The sequence below is a fragment of the Schistocerca serialis genome, chromosome 6, assembly GCF_023864345.2.
Source record: "Schistocerca serialis cubense isolate TAMUIC-IGC-003099 chromosome 6, iqSchSeri2.2, whole genome shotgun sequence".
NCBI classification, from domain to species: Eukaryota; Metazoa; Arthropoda; class Insecta; order Orthoptera; family Acrididae; genus Schistocerca; species Schistocerca serialis.
Genome location: NC_064643.1, coordinates 532,111,779 through 532,134,267, shown reverse-complemented (window position 1 = coordinate 532,134,267; position 22,489 = coordinate 532,111,779). Strand labels below are relative to the sequence as shown.

Sequence of the window (22,489 nt, the reverse complement as noted above, 5' to 3'; positions counted from 1 at the left end):
ATCGAATGCCTTGCGGAAGTCAAGAAACACGGCATCTACCTGTGAACCCGTGTCTATGGCCCTCTGAGTCTCGTGGACGAATAGCGCGAGCTGGGTTTCACATGACTGTCTTTTTCGAAACCCATGCCGATTCCTACAGAGTAGATTTCTAGTCTCCAGAAAAGTTGTTATACTCGAACATAATACGTGTTCCAAATTTCTACAACTGATCGACGTTAGAGATATAGGTCTATAGTTCTGCACATCTGTTTGACGTCCCTTCTTGAAAATGGGGATGACCTGTGCCCTTTTCCAATCCTTTGGAACGCTACGCTCTTCTAGAGACCTACGGTACACCGCTGCAAGAAGGGGGGCAAGTTCCTTCGCGTACTCTGTGTAAAATCGAACTGCTATCCCATCAGGTCCAGCGGCCTTTTCTCTTTTGAGTGATTTTAGTTGCCCTTTGTTGTCTATTTTGATATCTACCATTTTGTCGTCTGTGCCACAGTCTAGAGAAGGAACTACAGTGCAGTCTTCCTCTGTGAAACAGCTTTGGAAAAAGACATTTAGTATTCCGGCACTTTGGTCTGTCATCCTCTGTTTCAGTACCATTTTGGTCACAGAGTGTCTGAACATTTTGTTTTGATCCACCTACTGCTTTGACACAAGACCAAAATTTCTTAGGATTTTCTGCCAAGTCAGTACATAGAACTTTACTTTCGAATTCATTGAAAGCCTCTCGCATAGCCCTGCTCACACTACATTTCGCTTTTCGTAATTTTTGTTTGTCTGCTAGACTTTGGCTATGTTTATGTTTGCTGTGAAGTTCCCTTTGCTTCCGCAGCAGTTTTCTAACTCGGTTGTTGTACCATAGTGGCTCTTTTTCATCTCTTACAATGTTGCGTGGCACATACTCATCTAACACATATTGTACGATGGTTTTGAACTTTGTCCACTGATCCTCAACACTATCTGTACTTGAGACAAAACTTTTGTGTTAGCCGTCAGGTACTCTGTAATCTGCTGTTTGTCACTTTTGCTAAACAGAAAAATCTTCCTACCTTTTTTTATATTTCTATTTACGGCTGAAATCATCGATGCAGTAACCGCTTTATGATCGCTGATTCCCTGTTCTGCGTTAACTGTTTCAAATAGTTCGGGTCTGTTTTGTCACCAGAAGGTCTAATATGTTATCGCCACGAGTCGGTTCTCCGTTTAACTGCTCAAGGTAGTTTTCAAATAAAGCACTTAAAAAAATTCACTGGATTCTTTGTCCCTGCCACCCATTATGAACCTATGAGTCTCCCAGTCTATATCCGGCAAATTAAAATCTCCACCCAGAACTATAACATGGTGGGGAAATCTACTCGAAATATTTTCGAAATTATCCCTCAGGTGCTCAGCCACAACAGCTGCTGAGCCAGGGGGCCTATAGAGACATCCAATTACCATGTCTGAGCCTGCTTTAACCATGACCTTTGCCCAAATTATTTCACATTTCGGATCTCCGTCAATTTCCTTCGATACTATTGCACTTCTTATCACTATAAACATGCCTCCCCCTTCACTGTCCAGGCTGTCTCTGTGGTATACATTCCAATCTGAGTTTAGGATTTCATTACTGTTTACGCCTGGTTTCAGCCGACTTTCTGTCCCTAGTACTATATGGGCATTGTGACCGTTTATTAATGACCCTTCTATATACGCTCCTGCAGTTTACTATTAGCACATTAATATTGTTGTTCCCTGTTGCATTTTGCCTACTCCTACCTTGCCGCGTCTCAGGAGGCGTCTTTTCGGGCCTAGGGAGGGTATTCTCTAACCTAAAAATCCCCCATGTGCACTCCATACGTACTCCGCTACCCTTGTAGCCGCTTCCGGCGTATAGTGCACACCTGATCTATTCAGGGGGACCATACATTTCTCCACCCGATAGCGGAGGTCAAGAAATTTGCACCCAGATCACCGCAGAATCGTCTGAGCTTCTGGTTTAAGCCTTCTACTCAGCTCCAAACCAGAGGACCGCGATCGGTTCTGGGAACGATACTACAAATAGTTAGCTCAGATTCCACCCTGCGAGCAAGGCTTTCCGCCTTCACCAATTCCGCCAACTGCATGTACGAACTGAGGATGACCTCTGAACCCAGACGGCAGGAGTCATTGGTGCTGACATGAGCAACAATTTGCAGTCCGGTGCACCCAGTGCTCTCTATCGCCGCCGGCAGGGCCTCCTCCACATCTCAGATGAGACCCCCCCCCGGCAAGCAGACAGAGTGAACACTGGCCTTCTTCCCCGACCTTTCCGCTATTTTCCTAAGGAACTCAATCACCCGCCTAACGTTGGAGCTCCCAATAACTAATAAACCCCTCCCCCCATGTGCCTGTTCGGACCTTGCTGAAGGAGCGGCCACATGTCCACTCACAGGCAGAGCGGGCGATGCCAAATGGACCCTCCGCCTCATGCGCCGCGAATGCCACTGAACCCGCCACTCCCTTTGGGGAGAGGGTGGCCCAACCACGCCCGGTACCCGCGAAGATGTCTCGACAGCAGGGACAGTGGGTGAAGCATGTAACACCTGGGGTGTACCACCTCCCCACCTTCATTCAATCCTTCCTCTCCAGATGCCTTTTTAGGCACAGAGTTGATGACAAGCTGTCAGATAGTTTTGTGCTGGAGAATGATGTTTCCCAGGGCAGTGTTTAAGTGTCACACTCTTTGCCATAACCATTAACAGTATCCTGTTCATGGTAAGGTGTCCTGTCCAAAGCTCCTTATTTGTGGACAATTTTGTGGTTCTGCTCTTCTTCCAACACTGCAGCAGTGAGTCATCAGTTGTAACTTACAGTCAAGAGGTGGAAGGAGTGGGCTACAAAGACTGGTGTTACATTTTCTGCAGAGGTGTGTGTGTAGAGACTCTGAGATTTTTGGGCCCTATTTTTTATTCCAAAATGTTGTGATTACCATACCTACAAGACCTGAATGCGAGGGTCTAGAAGGCACTAAACATACTGAAGGGTGATAGCCACAGGTGTTGGGGAATGGACGGGTTGTGTCTGCTCCAGTTTTGTAGGGTCTTATTATGATCAAGACTGAACTATGGGTGCAGAGTATATGGGTTAGTGAGACCTTCTAACCTAAAGACCATTGACATTATACACCATGAGGGGATCAGGCTGGCCACAGGTGCTTATCAGACTAGCCCAATACCCAACCTCTTTGTTGAGGTTGGTGAACTGCCACTCACCATATGGTGGCAGCTCCTCATGGTGCAGGAGGTGTGTACATTCCTCACTGCTCCTACTTTCCCTACATACCATACCATACCATTGCCTGTCCGGATATGGAATGCCCTGTTAACAGTCGTCCATGGGCAACCCGGCTGTTAGGGATCTGTGCGAAGTATGTGCTGGAGTCCCTTGGTACGGGGTATGTACAGGCTGAAATCAGAGGTTTTAAGTGACTGACGCTCTAGTTACTGCAGAGTCCCAAGTAATTTTAGTTTTAGTGCAGTATTGGAGATTTTGCACTCCTGCATACATTTTTAATAATTTATTTACAGCCATCTTAGATAAGCATCACAACTCTGTAGCTGTATTTGGGGATGGTTTTAAACTGGGGGATTCTGCTGGTTGCTTTATTGTTTTGCCTGATTGTGACCTCAGGATCATTAGCCTCGAGACCTTAGTGTCTACAATATGGTATTATATGCGATATTGTGGGCACTGCAGCAGGTGAGATGTTTGAGTGCTAAATTCCTTGTCCATTCAGATTACTTGAGTAGCCTTCATTCTCTCCAATAGTTGTATCTAGTAGATAAAGTAGCTCAAAATATCCAGGACATCCTCTTTTAACTACAAAGGCTGGGGAAGGAAGTGTCTTTCTGCTAGGTGCCAAGGCCCATGGATATTGCAGGGAATGAAAGGGTGGATGTAGCAACTAAGGAGGCATGTTGTGATCCTCGGTTGGTTTAGTATGCTATCCCCCTGCATGCTATCGTCTGTCTGTTGAGATACAGAGTCAAGCGTTGATGGGGAGGAATGAGTGGGTGGAAATGACGAACAATAAGCTCTAGATAGTAAAGTCCACAATAAGGCTGTGGCGTACCTCCTTCCAGCCACATAGATGGGATGAGGTCCTCCTTGCTCATCATTGCATGGGACACAGCCCTATGACGCATCGATTCTTTCTCTGGTAAGAGGACCCTCCAATGTGTGGTTCTTATTGCGTGCAGATCAGTGCGCCCCATTTTATTAGACTGACTTTTCAGTACAGAGGGCAGCAGTAGATTTGCCAATAGACCTGCCCTCTAGTGACTTTCAAATGGACATGATTAGAGTTTTAAAGTTTTGTGAATTATCCAACATGTTTCCTAAGGTTGAACATGATTAGAGTTTTAAAGTTTTGTGAATTAACCAATGTTTCCTAAGGTTTTAGGAAGACACTCTTAATATGTTAACAGGATGACTGGTTCACCCATGTTTTTTGTAAGTGGTCAGTCAATCACCTTCTCCTGTGTCTTTCTTTTAGCTACTCTGTCATTCTACATAATTTGCAGATGTGCCAACTCTCCCGATTTAAGCAGGAGACTCCGATTTTTCCTTCTTCCTCCCGATCTTCCTACCATGAAGACCGATCTCCCGATTTTCAGAGCAGTTTCAATACTTTCCTTAAAATTTGAAAACCATGTGCCTTCGATATATTGGTGGATGACAAGGTATGGCTGCTACTTGGCTATGTTAACTAATATTCTGACTAGCGAAAGTGAACACTTAGATACAGAAGTTGATATTCTCCACTCTCAGTTCTGTAACTTTCAGCTGGAAGAAACCAACTTGGCAGCAGAGAGAATTGATGTTCAGTGGACGTTGGTAGGTCATATGAAATCGGCTGATGGCGTTCTTCAATATGATAAACTTGCAAAGGTGATGCTGGCTATTTTGTCAATTCCACATAGTAATGCGGAATGAGAGAGAATTTTTAACACAGAACTCAGTTCAGGTCCATGCTTCCAGAATGTCTTTGGAGAAATTTTTATTTTAAAATCAGTTCAAAAAGGCAAATGCTTCGAGTAGAAATTTAGTTCAGGGTTTTTGAAGAAGGCTAAGTCAGCTCCGGGTGTGCTGAATAAGTAATTACCGTAATCAAACAAATTCAGACTGAAAAACTATTCAGATTATTTGCTAAACCTAACAGGTACATCCTGCATAAAATTGATTTAAATTAGGGAAAGATATCTTACGGATATAAGATGCGATGCAAATATGGGTTGCATTATGAAATGAAAACGTGTGATCATTTAACAGTGATTTATTCATGCAAAAGTGTGCTGATGTCAAAACAGGAATCTAATAGATGTTAATTTGTTTTCTCGGATCGTAATTTCGAACTGTAGTTCTCTCGAGCCTGCAGAGCTCATCATTCATGTTGTTCAGCATGTTGACTGATAAATTATACAGTCTGAAGGCTCAGGTATGTCCATTATTTAGTACTTACATGTAAATAATAAAGCAAATGTAATTGAGTTGTTACAGGTATTGAATTATTGCAACTTTAATCGTCAGGGATATGTTGTTATTCACAATAGCACACCGCTAAAATTCTTCTGATTTTTCACATTTGAAAGTTGGCATGTCTGAATTTGTAATCCTTGGTATAGCGCATTTCATTTCACCATTTCTTTGTTGTCTTAACATGTGCAAGATAGTGATTGTGCGTGTCAGTGCATGTGAGGTGGGAGTTAGGGGCATCAGTGTCATTTTGTAGGGTTGATGCTCACTGTGTAAGAATTTTAGTGATTTTACCCCCATTTGTTTTTCTTTTAATATGTGTAAGGTCTCGATCCAGAATGATGTATAACACCACAGACAGTTGCGATTATTTCTTCAAATTTGTGAGTTTTTCTGTCAGATTCTCTGTTTATCTTTTAAGCATTGTCATTAGTTGCATGTATCCTTGACACTGAAATACAGGTATATTGGTTGTCTCTTCTGCTGAAACTAACCCTCTGGACATGTTGGTGCACATGGGACAGCAACTCCAACAGCTGCAGAATGTTACTCCCGCAAAGCTGCCCAAGTGGTTTTGTCCTGATGTTCTTCGATATTATGTGCTGCTGCATGATGTATCAGGCTCTACCAGTGAAAGGGCGGAAGCCGTATTTGAGACAATGAAAACTACGTATGGAATAAATTCTTGCTATATGTTGCAGATAAATTCTAGAGTTGCAGGACATAAGGAGGACCTGAGTCACCTTCCAGACCCTTGGTGCCAGTTTCTCACCCGTCAACATGATAGTCAGGTTTGTAGTTTTTTATGCTAATAGTAGTTCTGATATATTTTATTGTGGAAGTTTCTTTGTGTCACTCAGCAGCAAGTCCCAGGAAAAATTGATAAGTAGATTTTTATAGGTGGTATGTATTATATATGTTGATCTTTGCATTTTTAGTGCATGAAATTAGATTTTCTTCCATGTTTGCAAATATTGCACTTCATTGATTTACGTATGAATGAGCTTTGCATTACAGTTACATAGATTCATTTTTCAAGACATGAGTGCTGAATGCTGCCTTGTTTAATTAATTATATTTTTAATTTTTTCACCCTCCATCTAGTATCATTTCTGAATGTTTGTACAAGGAAAGAACAACATTTTGTGGTCTGTCCATGAGAGATAGTGTTTTACAGTTGAAAAATATTTTTTTTTTACTTGATTCTCATTGTGGTCAATGATCTGTGTCTAAAGATTTTCCATCTCCAGAGTATGATTCTGGAAGATCTCCAAAATACCCTGCCTTCAGCTTTCATAATATTTTGATTGAGTTCAAAACATCTTCCAGCCACAAATTCCATGAGATGGAAATGCATGGTAATCAGAGTGGTCAAAATTTGGTGAATATGGAGGATGTTCTAACGTTGCTTACTTAAAATCCCTTATTTTTCCATTTGTCAAAGCATCTTTGTGGACGTGTATGTTGTCCTAAAGGAGGATTAATCTTTTTACATTTGCAATCATGACCACTTGAAATGTTTTGTAGCTATTTCATCTGCAAGACTTAGGTAATATTTGTAAGTTAGTGTTTATCAAAAGAATAATTGCTTCACCATATCAGAAAATGTTGCCCATATATCTATCATTTCTGACTTGAAATAGTGAATCCTGTCTCATCCACAGTAGGAAATCAGCACACACTATCAGTAAGATTCTCTTAAAAATTGTCCTGACATTCATTTCACATCTACTTTTGGTCAATATTTGACTAATACTACATTTCACAAATTTTATCAAAGCTGATTTTTCGAGGAAGATGCAAAATGATGGTTATTCTGACATGCCTGTGACATCGGCTGTTTAATACAAATTGCTGATTGTCCAGCATCATTTTGCACACTTTTGTAATATTTTCATCCACGGTTGCAGTTTTGGGATGTCCTTCAAGTGGATTATATTTGTATTGGGCCAGCGATTTCTTAACTGTTCAGTGATAAAACAGCACACAGGTTAAAAACCTACATGAACATTCAATGAATTTTCATCAACCAAAAAATCATCCTAAGCACATAATTTTGTGATAGCATGCAATTTCAGTTTACCCATTTGGATGAAACGCACACAGTTACTGTAAAATGCCACACAAACAATGATATTAAGCAGATCAAATTGACAGTTGATTTACGTTATTGTGCAACATGTTCAATAACAAAATTTTGTATGCAGCTTAACAACTAATGGAGTGGTCAGTGCTGCCATATATAACTAGAATGTACTAGTGTGCAGAAAACACACTGCATATAATCTGTGTGTCAGTTATTCATGCTATTTGCCTCTGTCCATTTGCATAAGTCAGTTAATAGGTACCATTGCCATCTCCATACCAGGTCAAGGAACGTTGTCCTTGTCATGTTAGTTATGAGTGTACTTAATTTTTTTAGATTCCATTCCCATTTTTGTGTCTTATTCCTTCGCTTAGTTGACTAATTTTTCAAGTATCATGTATGTTAATTGATGCACAGTGTAATCTGAAGTCACTTTTGCATTATGCTATTGATAAATTTTCCCCTTTGCAACAATATTAAAATAACACTTCAGTATTCTTACTAATTTCATTTAAAACATTCTCATATGTCACACAATTTCTGTGTCACTATTGAAGATTTGTAATTTTTAACTGAAATAATACATTTTTCAAATAACAGGAATCAGATGTGTTTCCTTGCCAAGTGATTGTTATGGTCCCTGACATAATGTCATGTAATGTGATTATACTGTTATAAAGCTCTGGTCATTTTTTGATTTTTGATGGTATGTCGTACAACTCTCAGTGCGTTTAGAGTTTTATCTCTATAAAAATCCAGTTAACTTTCTACTTAGGTGTCACATTAAAATGTGGGTCTCTGTAGTTAGTGGGTAATGTAATGGCAGCACATTGTCTATAAATTCTTTCTGCCAGAAATTCGCAACTATGTTACATGCACTTGTATTATAATACGAACGGTGACAGTTATATTTTTATCATTGGCAAAGCCTTCTGAATAAGAAAAAGCCAGGTCATGCATGGTTTGAATTCAGTGATAATGCTTGAGTAAGAAAAATCTCAATTTGGAGAAAGGTAAAAGCTTACCATATCTGACATCACCATCCTAGTAAAAACTGTGGTATTAAAACTAAAACAGATATGTAAAAATGCATTACTCTGCATGTAATAAGACAAGTGAAGTGAATGAAGCATGTGAAAATTTGTGCCTACAGATATGTGGTAGTTAGTGATTTGAGCAGCATTGAAAAGTAATATGTATCCTACTGTGTTACAGTTTCTAAAAAATTAAATACAGCATGGCTGGAGATTGGAAGCAGCAGTGTTCAGTAGGAGAATGGTTTCTCTCAATGCAATTGTTTTATGCATTGATCTTTGTCTTTGCCATTAATAGTGTAAAATCTGTATTAATGTGTCCAGTAAAATTCTCCTTATTCTTGGACAACTTTTCAGTTTATTTTGTTCTTCCTTCAACTTTTCCACGGCTACTTGACTGTTGTGGCCATGTTAGATGAGTCTTTGTGTTGGTTTTAACTGTTCCCATCAGGACATCTTGAGGTATCGTGTGTCCTGCCAGATATCAGTGTCATCCAAGAACAATATTTCAACAATGTGACTTTTACCTTCATCAGGTGCTACCTGAGACTGCTCACAGAGTAGAATGGGTCCAGTATTTATATTTATTGACTTTACCTCCATTGCCTGTTCCAGGTGCTCCACCTACGGTCTCTTTCCCCTAGAAATGTCCTGAGATGTAGTGTCTTCAAACCGGTGCACAGAGCCGTGAGCTGGCATTTCATTTCTGTCTGGTACACCTGTTAGCAATCTGGTGTTCTAATCTCGGTATGGTGTATCTGGTGCTCTGTCTGATACTTGTTCCCCATGTCCACATACTCAGTTCTTCACTATGCATAGTTGCATCTTTTAGCAACTCTGGTGCAGGATCCCAGACTCTGCTGTGTTGGAATCCAGTGTCATTATTCATGAGGTTTTCTGCAGCCTTTATCTCTTGCAAGTCCTATACAACACCATCTCAGTATCTGGGGGTTGTGCCAGAAGACTCGTTCCTCCATAGATTATGGTATGATTAAGTTCCAGAAGTGCACAGCAGTGTGAAATTTAGTCGCCTGTCTCAGCCAGGTGTGCCTCTGATACTCCTGGCATCTGATGTCCGCTGTCCTATTTTGGCCAATGTAGGACATGCCCCAATGCCAAGGTATATTATAAATTCCTGATGTTTGTAAACCGAAGTAATCTTTCACAGTTCTTAGTAGCTGTTTTATTTTGATAGGTGGACAGAATGCATACTCAAGTTATGCTTCTTGAGAATCCTGTTGATCTCTGTAGAAATAGATCCTGCATAGGACAAGTAAGCCACAGTGTTTACTTCATCTTCCTCTTCTTCTCTGTTGTGTGGTAGAGTGGCTGATTGAAAGACCTTCTGAACGTGCTTGACTGTAGATGCTTTATTTCTGATGTCAAACAATCTTAGTGTGGCAAGATAGGTGCCCTGGGGTCCAGTGTCTTCAGAACTCCATTTTTCTGTGCTGGAGATGACAGCTGCTAGCCTGCAGTTATAAATCAGTGTTTGTTGGTTTGAGGTGCACACAATGGGCAAATGGCCCATCTGCACTCCTTTTGACTAGAACATCCAGAAATTGCAGCTGACCATTCTTTTCCCCCCTGTGGGTCCGGTGTTAGAATAGACCCGAGGCTTTCCTGCTTGTCGTATGAGGCAACTAAAAGGAATTTCACACATTTTGGTCTTTATGTGATGTTCCCCTGTAGAGTTTGACCTCCATTCTTCAAAATTTTCCTGAAGAGCGATCCAATTGGCGAAGGGCACCTTACAAGGTGCATCATGTCCATCGTGCATTGAGGTCTTTAGCCCACTTTCTCGTCGTTGCATTGCAGTCCTGCCCATTCTCCATCTCTTGGGCGAGGACACCTTCCTGGGTGCGTTTTCAACCATCCACTATGCAGGGTCAATTCCTGCATTGATGATGACCATGGACTTATTTGCACCTGATATCCAGCACAGTAGTCAGTCTGTTGTGGTGGAGCCGCCATGTGCCTTGTTGGTTGAAGCCCCCTGACCACACAGGGATCGCTCTGCTGATGCCTGTGCCGTTAACTCCCCACTAATGCCAAGGGGTAGATGTCCATCCCCCTGGGGCATCGGGACTCCCAGCAATGGCCATCCTGCCAGGTGGCCTTTGCTGCGGCTGGGTGGCGCCCGTGGGGAGGGCCCCTGGTCGGAGTGGGTGGCATCAGGGCAGATGACATGCGATGAAGCGTAGTCCATCATCTCTAGCTGGTGGTGAAACACCAGCAGTCTCTAAGCAATCACGAGCTGAAATCAACGCACAGAAGTACAACCCCAAATCGTTCCCCTCCCTTGCCACACCATGGGAGGAACGTCAGGCTAAAGATGGCAGTGGATCTTATTCGTCCCGGTACCTTGTATGTTCGAGAGCTGATGGGGAATCTTTCACGATGATGAAGCCTCAGTTTTTTGTTGAGCATTTAGAGGACAAGCTCAGGGAGGTGGAGGGCTTGTCCAAAATGAGATCTGGGTCAGTCTTGGTCAAAACAGCATCCTCTGCCCAGTCACGGAAGGTACTCGCTTGTGACAAGCTGGGGGATGTTTCTGTAACCATCACGCCCCATAAGAACTTAAATATGGTCCAGGTTATCATATTTCACAGAGACCTTCTTTTGCAGTCCGACGATGAGCTGCGGACCAATTTAGGGCGGCAAGGTGAACATTTCGTCCGGCGAGTCCACCGGGGTCCGAAGGATAATCAGGTTGCCACCAGTGCCTTCATCTTGGCCTTTGAGGGTGATAAATTGCCTGAGAGGGTCAAGGTGATGGCCTACCAGTGTGATGTAAAGCCCTATATCCCTCCCTCGATGCGGTGCTTTAAGTGCTGGAAGTTTGGCCATATGTCTTCCTGCTGTACATCCAGCGTCACATGTCGAGATTGCAGATGCCCATCACATCCCAATACTCCATGTGCCCCACCTCCCATTTGTGCCATCTGCGGAGAGCACCATTCGCCTTGCTCACCTCACTGCAGGATTCTCCAGAAAGAAAGGAGAATAATGGAGTACAAGGCCCTGGACAGACTGACCTACACTGAGGCTAAGAGAAAATTTGAACGCCTGCATCCTGTGCGTATGACATCGTCTTACGCTGCCGCTACAACAGTTCTGACACCATCAGTTCCGCCAGCCCAGGTCACCTCTCAGAGCCGGAAGACTACACCTACCCCCTTGATGGTGGAGGCCGTTTCCCTCCCTGTTGCTTCTACACCACCTACTTTGGGACCAACACCGCCCCAACCATTGAGGACGTCCATCCCCACTTCTAATCTGGAGAAGCTTAAGTCTTCTTTGGCTTCTTTTGCTAGGGAGTGCTGCCTTGGGTCACTCCCTTTCCAGGTTTCTTCTAGTGGTAAAGATGACACACGCCAGTGGCTGAAGAGGCCAAAAGCAGCTGGTTGTACAGCTTCACACTCATCCTCAGTCCCAGAGACTAGGCCAGTGAAGTTCTCCCAGCCAGGGAAACCTAAGGAGCAGCAAGAGAAATCCAAACAGAAAACCCTTAAGACCAAGGAAACTGTGGTGCCACCCACACCACCGCTACATACAAGCTCTGCGGCTGAGGATGGGGTGGAGATTTTGGCGTCCGCTGAGGATCTAGATCTCACCAGACCCTCAGACACAATGGATATAGACTGTTCAGGCAATATATCTGTGGCAGCAGGTGACTGAGGTGTAAACTGCCTCACTGAATGTTCCATGCCTCCCCATTCTCAAGATGTCATCCTCCAGTGGAATTGCAGTGGTGTTTTCCACCACCTGGCTGAGCTATGGCAACTGTTAAGCTTTACACCTGCTATCTGCATTGCCCTCCAGGAAACCTGGTTCCCAGCAATGCGGACCCCTGCCCTCTGCGGCTATAAGGGGTATTACAGGAACCATAGCGACTATAATCGAGTGTCAGGTGGAGTTTGTGTTTATGTCCTAAACTCGGTCTGTGGTGAACATGTGCCCCTTCAGACCCCTCTTGAAGCTGTGGCTGTCAGAATAAGGATGACACAGGAAATAACTGTCTGCAATGTATATCTTCCTCCAGATGGTGCAGTACCCCTAAATGTATTAACAGCACTGATTGTTCAACTCCCTAAACCTTTCCTACTTCTGGGAGATTTTAATGCCCATAACCCATTGTGGGGTTGTGCTATGCTTACTGGCCGAGGCAGAGATGCTGAAGCTTTACTGGCGCAATTTGACCTCTGCCTCTTAAATACTGGGGCCGCCACACATTTCAGTGTGGCTCATGGTAGTTCCTTGGCCATTGATTTATCAATTTGCAGCCCAGGACTTCTCCCATCTATCCACTGGAGAGCACATGATGACCTTTGTGGTAGTGACCACTTCCCCGTCTTCCTGTCACTGCCCCAGCATAAGGCACTCAAATGCCTGCCCAGATGGGTTTTGAACTAGGCGGACTGGGGAACTGTCACCTCTGCTGTCACTGCTGAATCTCCCCTACACAGTAACATCGATGTGATGGCTGAGCAGTTGACTAGCACAATTGTTTCTACGGCAGAAAACTTGATGCCTCGCTCTTTAGGGTGCCCGAGGCGTAAGGCAGTCCCTTGGTGGTCGCTGGAAGTCGCTGAAGCAATTAAGGAACATCAGCGAGCTCTACAGTGGCATAAGTGGCACCCTTCCCCGGAGAACGTCATAGCCTTTAAATGGCTCTGTGCCCGTGTTCGCTACCTTATCAAACAATGGAAGAAGGAGTGTTGGGAGAGATCCGTCTCCACCATTGGGTGCCACATGTCACTTTCCCAAGCCTGGGCAAAGATCAAACATATTTTCGGGTACCAGGCCCCAACAGCTGTCCCTGGTGTTACCATAAATAGTGAGTTATGTACTGACGCATACACAATTGCTGAGCACATTGCTGAGCACTGTGCTCGAGCCTCTGCATTGTAGAATTACCCCCCAGCTTTTCGCACAATCAAACGGTGTTTGGAAGGGAACGTCCTCTCATTCACTACATGCTGCAGTGAATCCTATAACACCCACATTTACAGAGTGGGAGCTCCTCAGTGCTCTTGCACATTGCCCCAACACAGCTCCTGGGCCTGATCGCATCCACAGCCAGATGATTAAACAGCTCTCATCTGACTACAAGCAACATCTTCTTGTCATTTTCAACCGGATTTGGTGCGATGGCATCTTTTCATCGAAGTGGCAGGAGAGCACCATCATTCCAGTGCTCAAACCTGGTAAAAATCTGCTTGATGTGGATAGCTATCGGCCCATCAGCCTCACCAACATTCCTTGTGAGCATCCGGCACGTATGGTATATCGGCAGTTGGGTTGGTTCCTGGAGTCAAGTGGCTTGCTGGCTCCATGTCAGGGCGGCTTCCGCCTGGGTCGCTCTACCACTGATAATCTTGTGTCCATCGAGTCTGCCATCCGAATGGCCTTTTCCAGATGGCAACACCTGATTGCCGTCTGTTTTGACTTACGTAAAGCATACAACATGACTTAGCGACATCATATCCTTGCCACATTGTATGAGTGGGGTCTCCGAGGACCATTCCCGATTTTTATCCAACACTTCCTGTCGCCCCGTACTTTGTGTGTCCATGTTGGTGAGTCCCATATTTCCTTCTGTATCCAGGAGAATCGAGTCCCGCAGGGCTCTGTATTGAGTGTCTCTCTCTTTTTAGTGGCCATTAATGGTCCTCCATCTCACCTTCTCTGTATGCAGACTGACTTCTGTTGTACCGTTGTTGCTGAGCGGTGCATCCAGGGAGCCATCCACAAGGTGCAGTCATGGGCTCTAGCCCACGGCTTCCAGTTTTCAGCCGCAAAGTCGTGTGTTGTGCACTTCTGTCAGTGTGATGCCGTTCGTCTGGAACCCGCACTTTACATTAATGACAATCCACTGACTGTAGTGGAGACATATCAATTCCAAGACTGGTTTTTGATACTCAATTGACTTAGTTCCCTCATCTTCGTCAGCTTAAGCAGAAGTGCTGGCAGCACCTCAATGCCCTCCATTGCCTGAACATCATCAATTGGGCTGCAGATCGCTGTATGCCGCTGCAGCTCTACACAGCCCTTGTCCAATCTCGAATTGACTATGAGAGTGTGGTTTATGGTTCGGCAGTGCCTTCAGCATTGCATTTACTTGACCCTATGCACCACTGTGGGGTTCGATTAGTGATAGGAGCTTTTAGGACGAATCCGGTGACCAGTGTACTGGTGGAGGGTGGTGTCCCTCCACAGCAGATCAGACATGTGCAACTGCTCACCAGTTATGCAGCACACGTTCATAGTTCCCCTGAGCATCCGAATTACCGTCTCCTTTTCCCACCCGCGGCAGTCCATCTCTCGCATCGGTGACCCAGATCGGGGCTAACGATTGTGGTTCGCATGCGGTCCCTTCTCTCCGCGCTGGAGTCCTTTCCTTTACCACCTCTACTTGCGGTCCATTCACATACACCTCCATGGTGTACGCCTTGGTCGCAACTTCGTCTGGACCTTTTGCATGCCCTAAGAACTCTGTTAACCCTGCCGCTCCCCGCTGTCACTTCCTCTCGATTCATGACGTGTTCTGGGGTTCTGAAGTGGTTTACACAGATGGCTTGATGGCTGATGGTCACCTAGGCTTTGCTTATCTTCATGGAGGACATATTGAACAGCACTCCTTGCTGGTTGGCTGCAGTGTTTTCACTGCAGAGCTGGCGGCCGTATCTCGTGCTCTTGAGTACATCCGCTCATGCCCTGGCGAGTTATTTCTCCTGTGTACTGACTCATTGAGCAGCCTACAAGCTATCAACCAGTGCTACCCTTGCCACCCTCTGTAGTGTCCGTGGTGTTTGTGTGGACCCCAGGACACATTGGAATTCCTGGAAACGAACTTGCCGACAGGCTGGCCAAACAGGCTATGTGGAAACCGCTTCTGGAGATAGGCATCTCTGAAGCTGACCTGCATTCTGTCTTACACCGCAGGGTTTTCCAGCTTTGGGAGACGGAATGGCCTAACAGCACACACAACAAACTGTATGTCATTAAGGAGACTATGATTGTGTGGAAGTCTTCCATGCAGGCCTCTCGCAGGGAATCAGTTGTCTTCTGCCGGCTCCGCATTGGCCATATGTGGCTAATGCATGGTTAGCTACTCCATCGTGAGGCCCCACGTCAGTGTCGCTGTGGCTCCCAAATGATAGTCGTCCAACTCTTACTGGATTTCCCACTTTTAGCCGCTCTGCAGCAGACTTTTAACTTCCTCAGCATGCTGCCTTTGGTGTTGGGTGACAATGCCTCCACAGCAGCTTTAGTTTTGTTTTATCCGTGAGAGTGGGTTTTATACTTCTGTGTAGGTTTCAGCACATGTCCTTTGTCCCTCTGTCCCCTCCACCCTAGTGCTTTTTAGGGTGGAGGTTTTAATGTGTTGCAGAGTGGCTGGTTTTCCCATTTTATTCTCGTTGTTGGCCAGCCACTGTAATCTTTCATGTTTTACTCTTCTGTTTTTAGCATCTCTCTGTTGTTTTCTTGTCCTCTTTTGTTCCTTTTAGTGTTCACTGCCTTCCCTTAATTCTTGTGGCTTTCCCTTTCTTTCCGTTTTGTGTTATATGATTCGTCTGTTTTATTCTCACACTTGTATTGTTTTATTAGGAACAAGGGACTGATGATCTCGTAGTTTGGTCCCTTCCCGCCTTTAAACCAATCAACCAACCAACCAGACCATTATTTTCCACTTTCATAGTGAACTTTAGATTTGGGTAGTATGAGTTAAGGTGTTCCAAAAACTCTCCACAAATGTATCAGCCACATACCTGAAGAAGCATGTGGGGTTGTATCTAGCTGTCTCTAACGCTTCTTCCTAAAATTTCTCCACGAGCAGATTGGCAACCACTGAAGATGGGGAACTGCCCATGGCCATTCCTTTTTATCTGCTCGTCTATTTATAACATTTTTAATCGGCTAAGCTTACAAAGCTATTCTAAGTTTTAGATTTGAATCAAAGCTATTGCAGTTATCCTAACTGAATGATTTGTACCCAACGTCCTTGAAGGCATTGACTGTCTTCAAGCACCTTAGTCACAACTCCTTGAAAGAAAACAGACAGAGTCTACTCCAGTTTCATGAAGCTGTTGTGTTAATCTGGCTGAATTGTGGACCCACAGTATACAGATCGGAGATACATATATAAAGGCTATTGACTCAAACCTCCATGAAGATATTAGGCTGGCCTCTGTGCCAAGGCTGGAGGGCTGCAATGTGTCATCCAGTGGCAGATCCTTGTGGTTGTAGAATCACTAGTATTGGCATACTGTTGGTTGCCATTCATTAGGATCTAATTTCAGGACTGTGAGTGTTCAGGGCATCCACACAAAGTACCACATAGCAGCATTAACAAGGGGACTGCAACTACTCATCATCACTGAGTTTGCCCAAATTTGTGGTGAATGTAAGGCTTGGTCAGAAATATAGGTACAGAAGTGGGAGTTCCAGATGGCTGGGCATTAAGAAAAAATAGCATATGTGGCATGTGTCAGGTCAGGCATGAACTATTTGTGTTACCACAGTTTCCAGGCAGTGCCTGGCGCAACAGATACAGTATAACATGATAATCTGAGGGTCGTGGGGTCGAGTCTCTGTTGTTGGTTTTTTTTTTTTTTTTTTTCCCCCAGTCCAGAGACTGGTTTGATGCAGCTCTCCATGCTACTCTATCTTGTGCAAGTATTTTCATCTCTGAATAACTACTGCAATCTACATCCTTCTGAATCTGCTTACTTTATTCATCTCTTGGTCTCCCACTATGATTTTTACCCTCCACACTTCCCTCCAGTACTAAATTGGTGATCCCTTGATGCCTCAGAACGTGTCCTACCAACCGAACCCTTCTTCTAGTCAAGTAGTGCTACAAATTCCTGTTTTCCCCAATTCTGTTCAGTACCTCCTCATTAGTTATGTGATCTACCCATCTAATCTTCAGCATTCTTCTGTAGCACACATTTCGAAAGCTTCTATTATCTTCTTGTCTAAACTAGTTATCGTCCATGTTTCAGTTCCATACATGGCTACACTCCATACAAATACTTTCAGAAAAGATTTCCTGACACTTAAATCTATAATTGATGTTAACAAATTTTCTTCTTCAGAAATGTTTTCCTTGCCACAGCTAATCTACATTTTATATCCTCCGTACTGCTCAGTATTTTTAAAATTAAGTGGTTCTCTAGGCACAATCTCTTTAAATTTTTATGTTATGCTGCAAATAAATCAACATAATGCTCAGTATATTACATTTATTAATATTTTCATAAAAGGCATGAAAAGGAAAGGCAGAGAAAAATTTGAAATTGCAAATAAATTTCCAGGAAGGTATTGTAAAGCATACATGAGAACTTAATGTATAAAATTAAATGCTTTTTATATATAAAAACAAAGATGAGGTGACTTACCGAACGAAAGCGCTGGCAGGTCGATAGACACACAAACAAACACAAACATACACACAAAATTCAAGCTTTCGCAACAAACTGTTGCCTCATCAGGAAAGAGGGAAGGAGAGGGGAAGACAAAAGGAAATGGGTTTTAAGGGAGAGGGTAAGGAGTCATTCCAATCCCGGGAGCGGAAAGACTTACCTTAGGGGGAAAAAAGGACAGGTATACACTCGCACACATGCACATATCCATCCACACATACAGACACAAGCAGACATATGTCTGTATGTGTGGATGGATATGTGCGTGTGTGCGAGTGTATACCTGTCCTTTTTTCCCCCCTAAGGTAAGTCTTTCCGCTCCCGGGATTGGAATGACTCCTTACCCTCTCCCTTAAAACCCACTTCCTTTCGTCTTCCCCTCTCCTTCCCTCTTTCCTGATGAGGCAACAGTTTGTTGCGAAAGCTTGAATTTTGTGTGTATGTTTGTGTTTGTTTGTGTGTCTATCGACCTGCCAGTGCTTTCGTTCGGTAAGTCACCTCATCTTTGTTTTTATACATAATTTTTCCCACGTGGAATGTTTCCTTCTATTATATTGATAAAATTAAATGCTTTTGTTGTTTTGGTGTTGATTTACATGTGCTGGGATGATATTCATAGTAACTACAGGGGAAGCAATAATTTGCTCCATATTCGCACCCTTTTTAAGCACTATATTTTTAAAATTACATGGTTCTTTTTAAGTTTCTGTAGGAAAACAAACTTGGTTTACATTCATGAAACTGATGAAACATGAAGTCCTGTCTTGCCTGTAATTACAATCTTCCTTGAAACTTATTTGCAAAGTCTATGTGGAAGCTGTAAGTGTAATCCTTTCTTGGAAATTTGTCTGCAATCCCAAAATGTCCTCTGCCTTTCCATTTTATGCCCTTTATGAAAATATTAATAAATACACCATATGGACATTATAGCAGTTAATGTGCAGTGTGAATAATGCAAAAGTTGAAAAAAAAAAAAAAGAAGTTTCTGCTTAGAGACTCAACCCCACGACCCCTGGATTACTGTTCGGTGCTCTTTCTACTGTGCCTACTGCTGCATAGAAACTACACAACATAAGTGGCTTGTGCCTTGTCCGACGCATACCAGAAATGCTATTTTTTTCTAAATGCTTCATTATCTGGAGCTCCCGCTTCTGTCATTTTCATTTCTGGCCAAGCCCTGCATATACCATACATTTAAGAGAAATTGGTGATGACAAGGAGACATAGTCCCCTTGTAAGTGTCTGACAAATACCAACTCTACTCAACTCAGGGTTAGAGCCACCTAGAAACTGGGTGGCTCCAGCCCTGAGCTATGTAAAGAATTATTTTAGATTTAATGAATTGTAGGGGGCGTCACTCCTGGATTTGTTGTTATTAATGCATTGTTTTATAGTTTTTAATGTTTACCACAATTACATGACCATTTCCACAATCTGCCTTAACAGGGGGCTGTCATGGCTGCTCTGTGATTTACACTGAATATGACCTGCAGATCCATTTACCAATCAAATTTACTGTGTTTGATTCAGAATTATATAGGATTTTGATAACACTGGAGCAAGTGAGATATACCAGGACTGTGGAATTTTTCATCAGCTCTTACTCCTTGAGTCTACTGCTGTACAACAAATGCACTCAGCAAACAAATGAATCTAAGCTATCCAGAATATCCTTGAATGCCTACAAAGGCATGGGTCAGTGGTTCAATTTCACTTGGTACCAGCCTGCATTGGCATTCAGGATGAAAAGCAGATGATATCTGGGAAAGCATATACTGAAAATCATTTTGTTGAATTTGTTGTGCCCCAAAATACACTCTCTTCACTATTAAGGTACTATGTTGTGCATAAGTGGGAAGAGAAGTGGCTGGAAATGAGAAACTACAGCTGATTTTTTCCAGCTGCTGCTTACTCAAATTTGGTGTGTCACCTTTTAAGTACGAAGCTGAGATATTCTTCATCTACAAATAACAACTCCTCCAAAAGAAATTTTTTAATAAAAATGAGTTGTCAGTTACATACCTGAAATTACTGTTTATATTGCAGTCGCTGTAGAAACAATATGGAGCAGTTGTAATATATTTCTAGATTTCTTACTAAATACTGGTTCTCAGAACTTCATAATGCTGGCTTTCATGGGATACTTGGTGTCCATTTTCAAACATTGGCCAGTTCAAATATTTCCCTGTCTCTGTGGGTCAAACAAACCTATTACCATAAATGTGCTGCCCTTCTTTGTGTACATTTAAATATCCCATGTTTCTGTGGGTCCCAAACACTTGAGCAGTATTCTAGCGTCCTTTGTAGACCTAGTGCATGGTCCCCGTATACTATCCATGAATCGAGGATGCTGATAACCTTGCCATTGAGTTCCCCTAAACCTAAATCCCCCCCATATCTCTCTCTCTCTCTCTCTCTCTCTCTCTCTCTCTCTCTCTCTCTCTCTCACACACACACACACACACACACACACACACACACACACACACACACACACAGATTGAGTCTACCACACGCTTTATCTACAACTGAGTTTTTGTGACCATTTCATTCCGTTTTGTACCCCTCTCAGAAGCAAAACTGGTTAACTCGGTTAACTCCAATGAGAGAGGAAAGTTGCTGAGAAATTTCCCTTTCATTGACATGGTGTTATTTTTACTGCATGTGAAACTGGCATTAACTATGGATACTAGATTTGTCATGTTATCCACTGAGTAATGTCTTTTTGTCATATTGTCACATTTTCACTACTGATACTGTACATTTTGTTGTTCTGAAGTTCAGTAGTATGCTGCACCATTTTTGGTAAATTTAGTTGTAGCTTTGTATGTGTCTTGTTTGTAGGATGCCAGTGATCACGATAGTAGTCCACGGACTCCTGCAGAGGTTGGCGGGGTGACGGGTATGCCGAGCTGTGTGAGTGCCGACGTTAGCTGTGACAGTGCCTCTCCAACTGAGGTAATAAAGTCTGGCAGTGCTCTCGAAGTGGCCCAGGAAGCGGGCGAGAACTCACCTGTCCCGGTCACCCACCACCCCCTCAGCCCTGATGCCGATGTCCGAGATTGTTTAGTAGTTAACTCAGACGAGGTATTACCTTGATAGTAAAATTTTTTTCTTCAAACTTGGTAAATATTGGGAAGTATTGCATTAATTACCTAATCATTGTTTGTTTTTCTATTGCTGCCCACATACTGCATATTGTTTATATTTGTTGTGAAAATCTAGTGGAAAACTATCATTGCTCAAGGTGTTAATAAAGAGGGAACTAGGTAGTTTCTTTGTCTTGTGAGAAATGTGGCTAGTTATTTACTTGGAATAAGTATAGAGAATTTAAAACATTTTTGAACTGATCTATTTTTAATACTTCTGTCTTGTATTGCCTCAAGTGTCACCTGCCTTGAAGTATAACAGAGGCTTGAGTTGTTTAGAACATGATACTTGTTTCATTGCCTGTTGCATTGGTGCATGGAGATAAGTTTTTGTTCATATTCTATACTACAGTAGGCTTCCATGACAGCTGCAGAAGTGCCCAAAGCTGAGTACAACATCCAAAGGTACAGTAACACTGTTTTTGAGGCAAATACTTCATTCAGTTATATTTGGAAATTTTATAACAACACATGCTTAGCCTTTAAATTAACGGACTGGAATATAGGGTCACTCAGATTTTGTTTCCTGTTACACTTAGTGGTAAGTCATTGTTGCACATGTAAACTCCAATAGTGGACTAAATATAAAATCTTTGTTTATATGGTATATTGCGGACCCCTACCAGATGCAACAACATTGTAATGTATGTATTATGCTAACAAAGTGAAGGTTTTTTTACTGATACAGTAGCATGTGAAGACAGCACTGTCAAAAGCACTACTTTATAACCACAGCTTTTCATTGGTAATTCATCTTGTTACCTAAAGAAGACTGTTATTGATTGACTGATCTGTATGTGATGTTAAAATGTCACTCTTTTGATAAATTATCATTATTGGAATATATCATCAGTCTGTGTACATAGCCTTTTAGAAAGTTTGCTACAAAATGTGTAATAGTTCCCTTTTTTAAAATATTTCTGAGTTGAACTGCTTAGTCCACAAATACTGACCTTTCTAGGCAGTACCTACATAAAAAGTATATTATTAAATATAAGTTCCAAGGTACACAGGCAACCCAGTAAGTAAGTCTGCAGTCCCAATTTTCTGAGCATATTCTTTGAAAAACAAATGTCAAATATTCTTGTTTATCTTTTTGCAAGAGTGCAATTCTGATTGAATTTATCCACAGTAAATAAACATTACCACCTAAAATTTGGTATCTGACTTCTACAGGGTGTTAAAAAAAGGTACGGCCAAACTTTCAGGAAACATTCCTCACACACAAAGAAAGAAAATATGTTATATGGACGTGTGTCTGGAAACTCTTACTTTCCATGTTAGAGCTCATTTTATTACTTC

At 42.8% G+C, this 22,489-nt stretch overlaps 1 protein-coding gene across 3 annotated transcripts in view; it reads left to right on the top strand.

Annotated features, from left to right (window-relative positions):
- The window catches only part of LOC126484560 (trafficking protein particle complex subunit 8), a 271,243-nt gene that overhangs the window by 15,288 nt on the left and 233,466 nt on the right, over window positions 1-22,489 (top strand). For 2 of the 3 annotated variants that reach the window (XM_050108120.1, XM_050108119.1), the window contains exons 4-5: window positions 5,950-6,278; window positions 20,883-21,125. In XM_050108120.1, the coding sequence (XP_049964077.1) occupies window positions 5,950-6,278; window positions 20,883-21,125 (572 nt within the window). The remainder of the gene's footprint in view (window positions 1-5,949; window positions 6,279-20,882; window positions 21,126-22,489) is intronic. The other variant, XM_050108121.1, reaches the window with a different exon arrangement.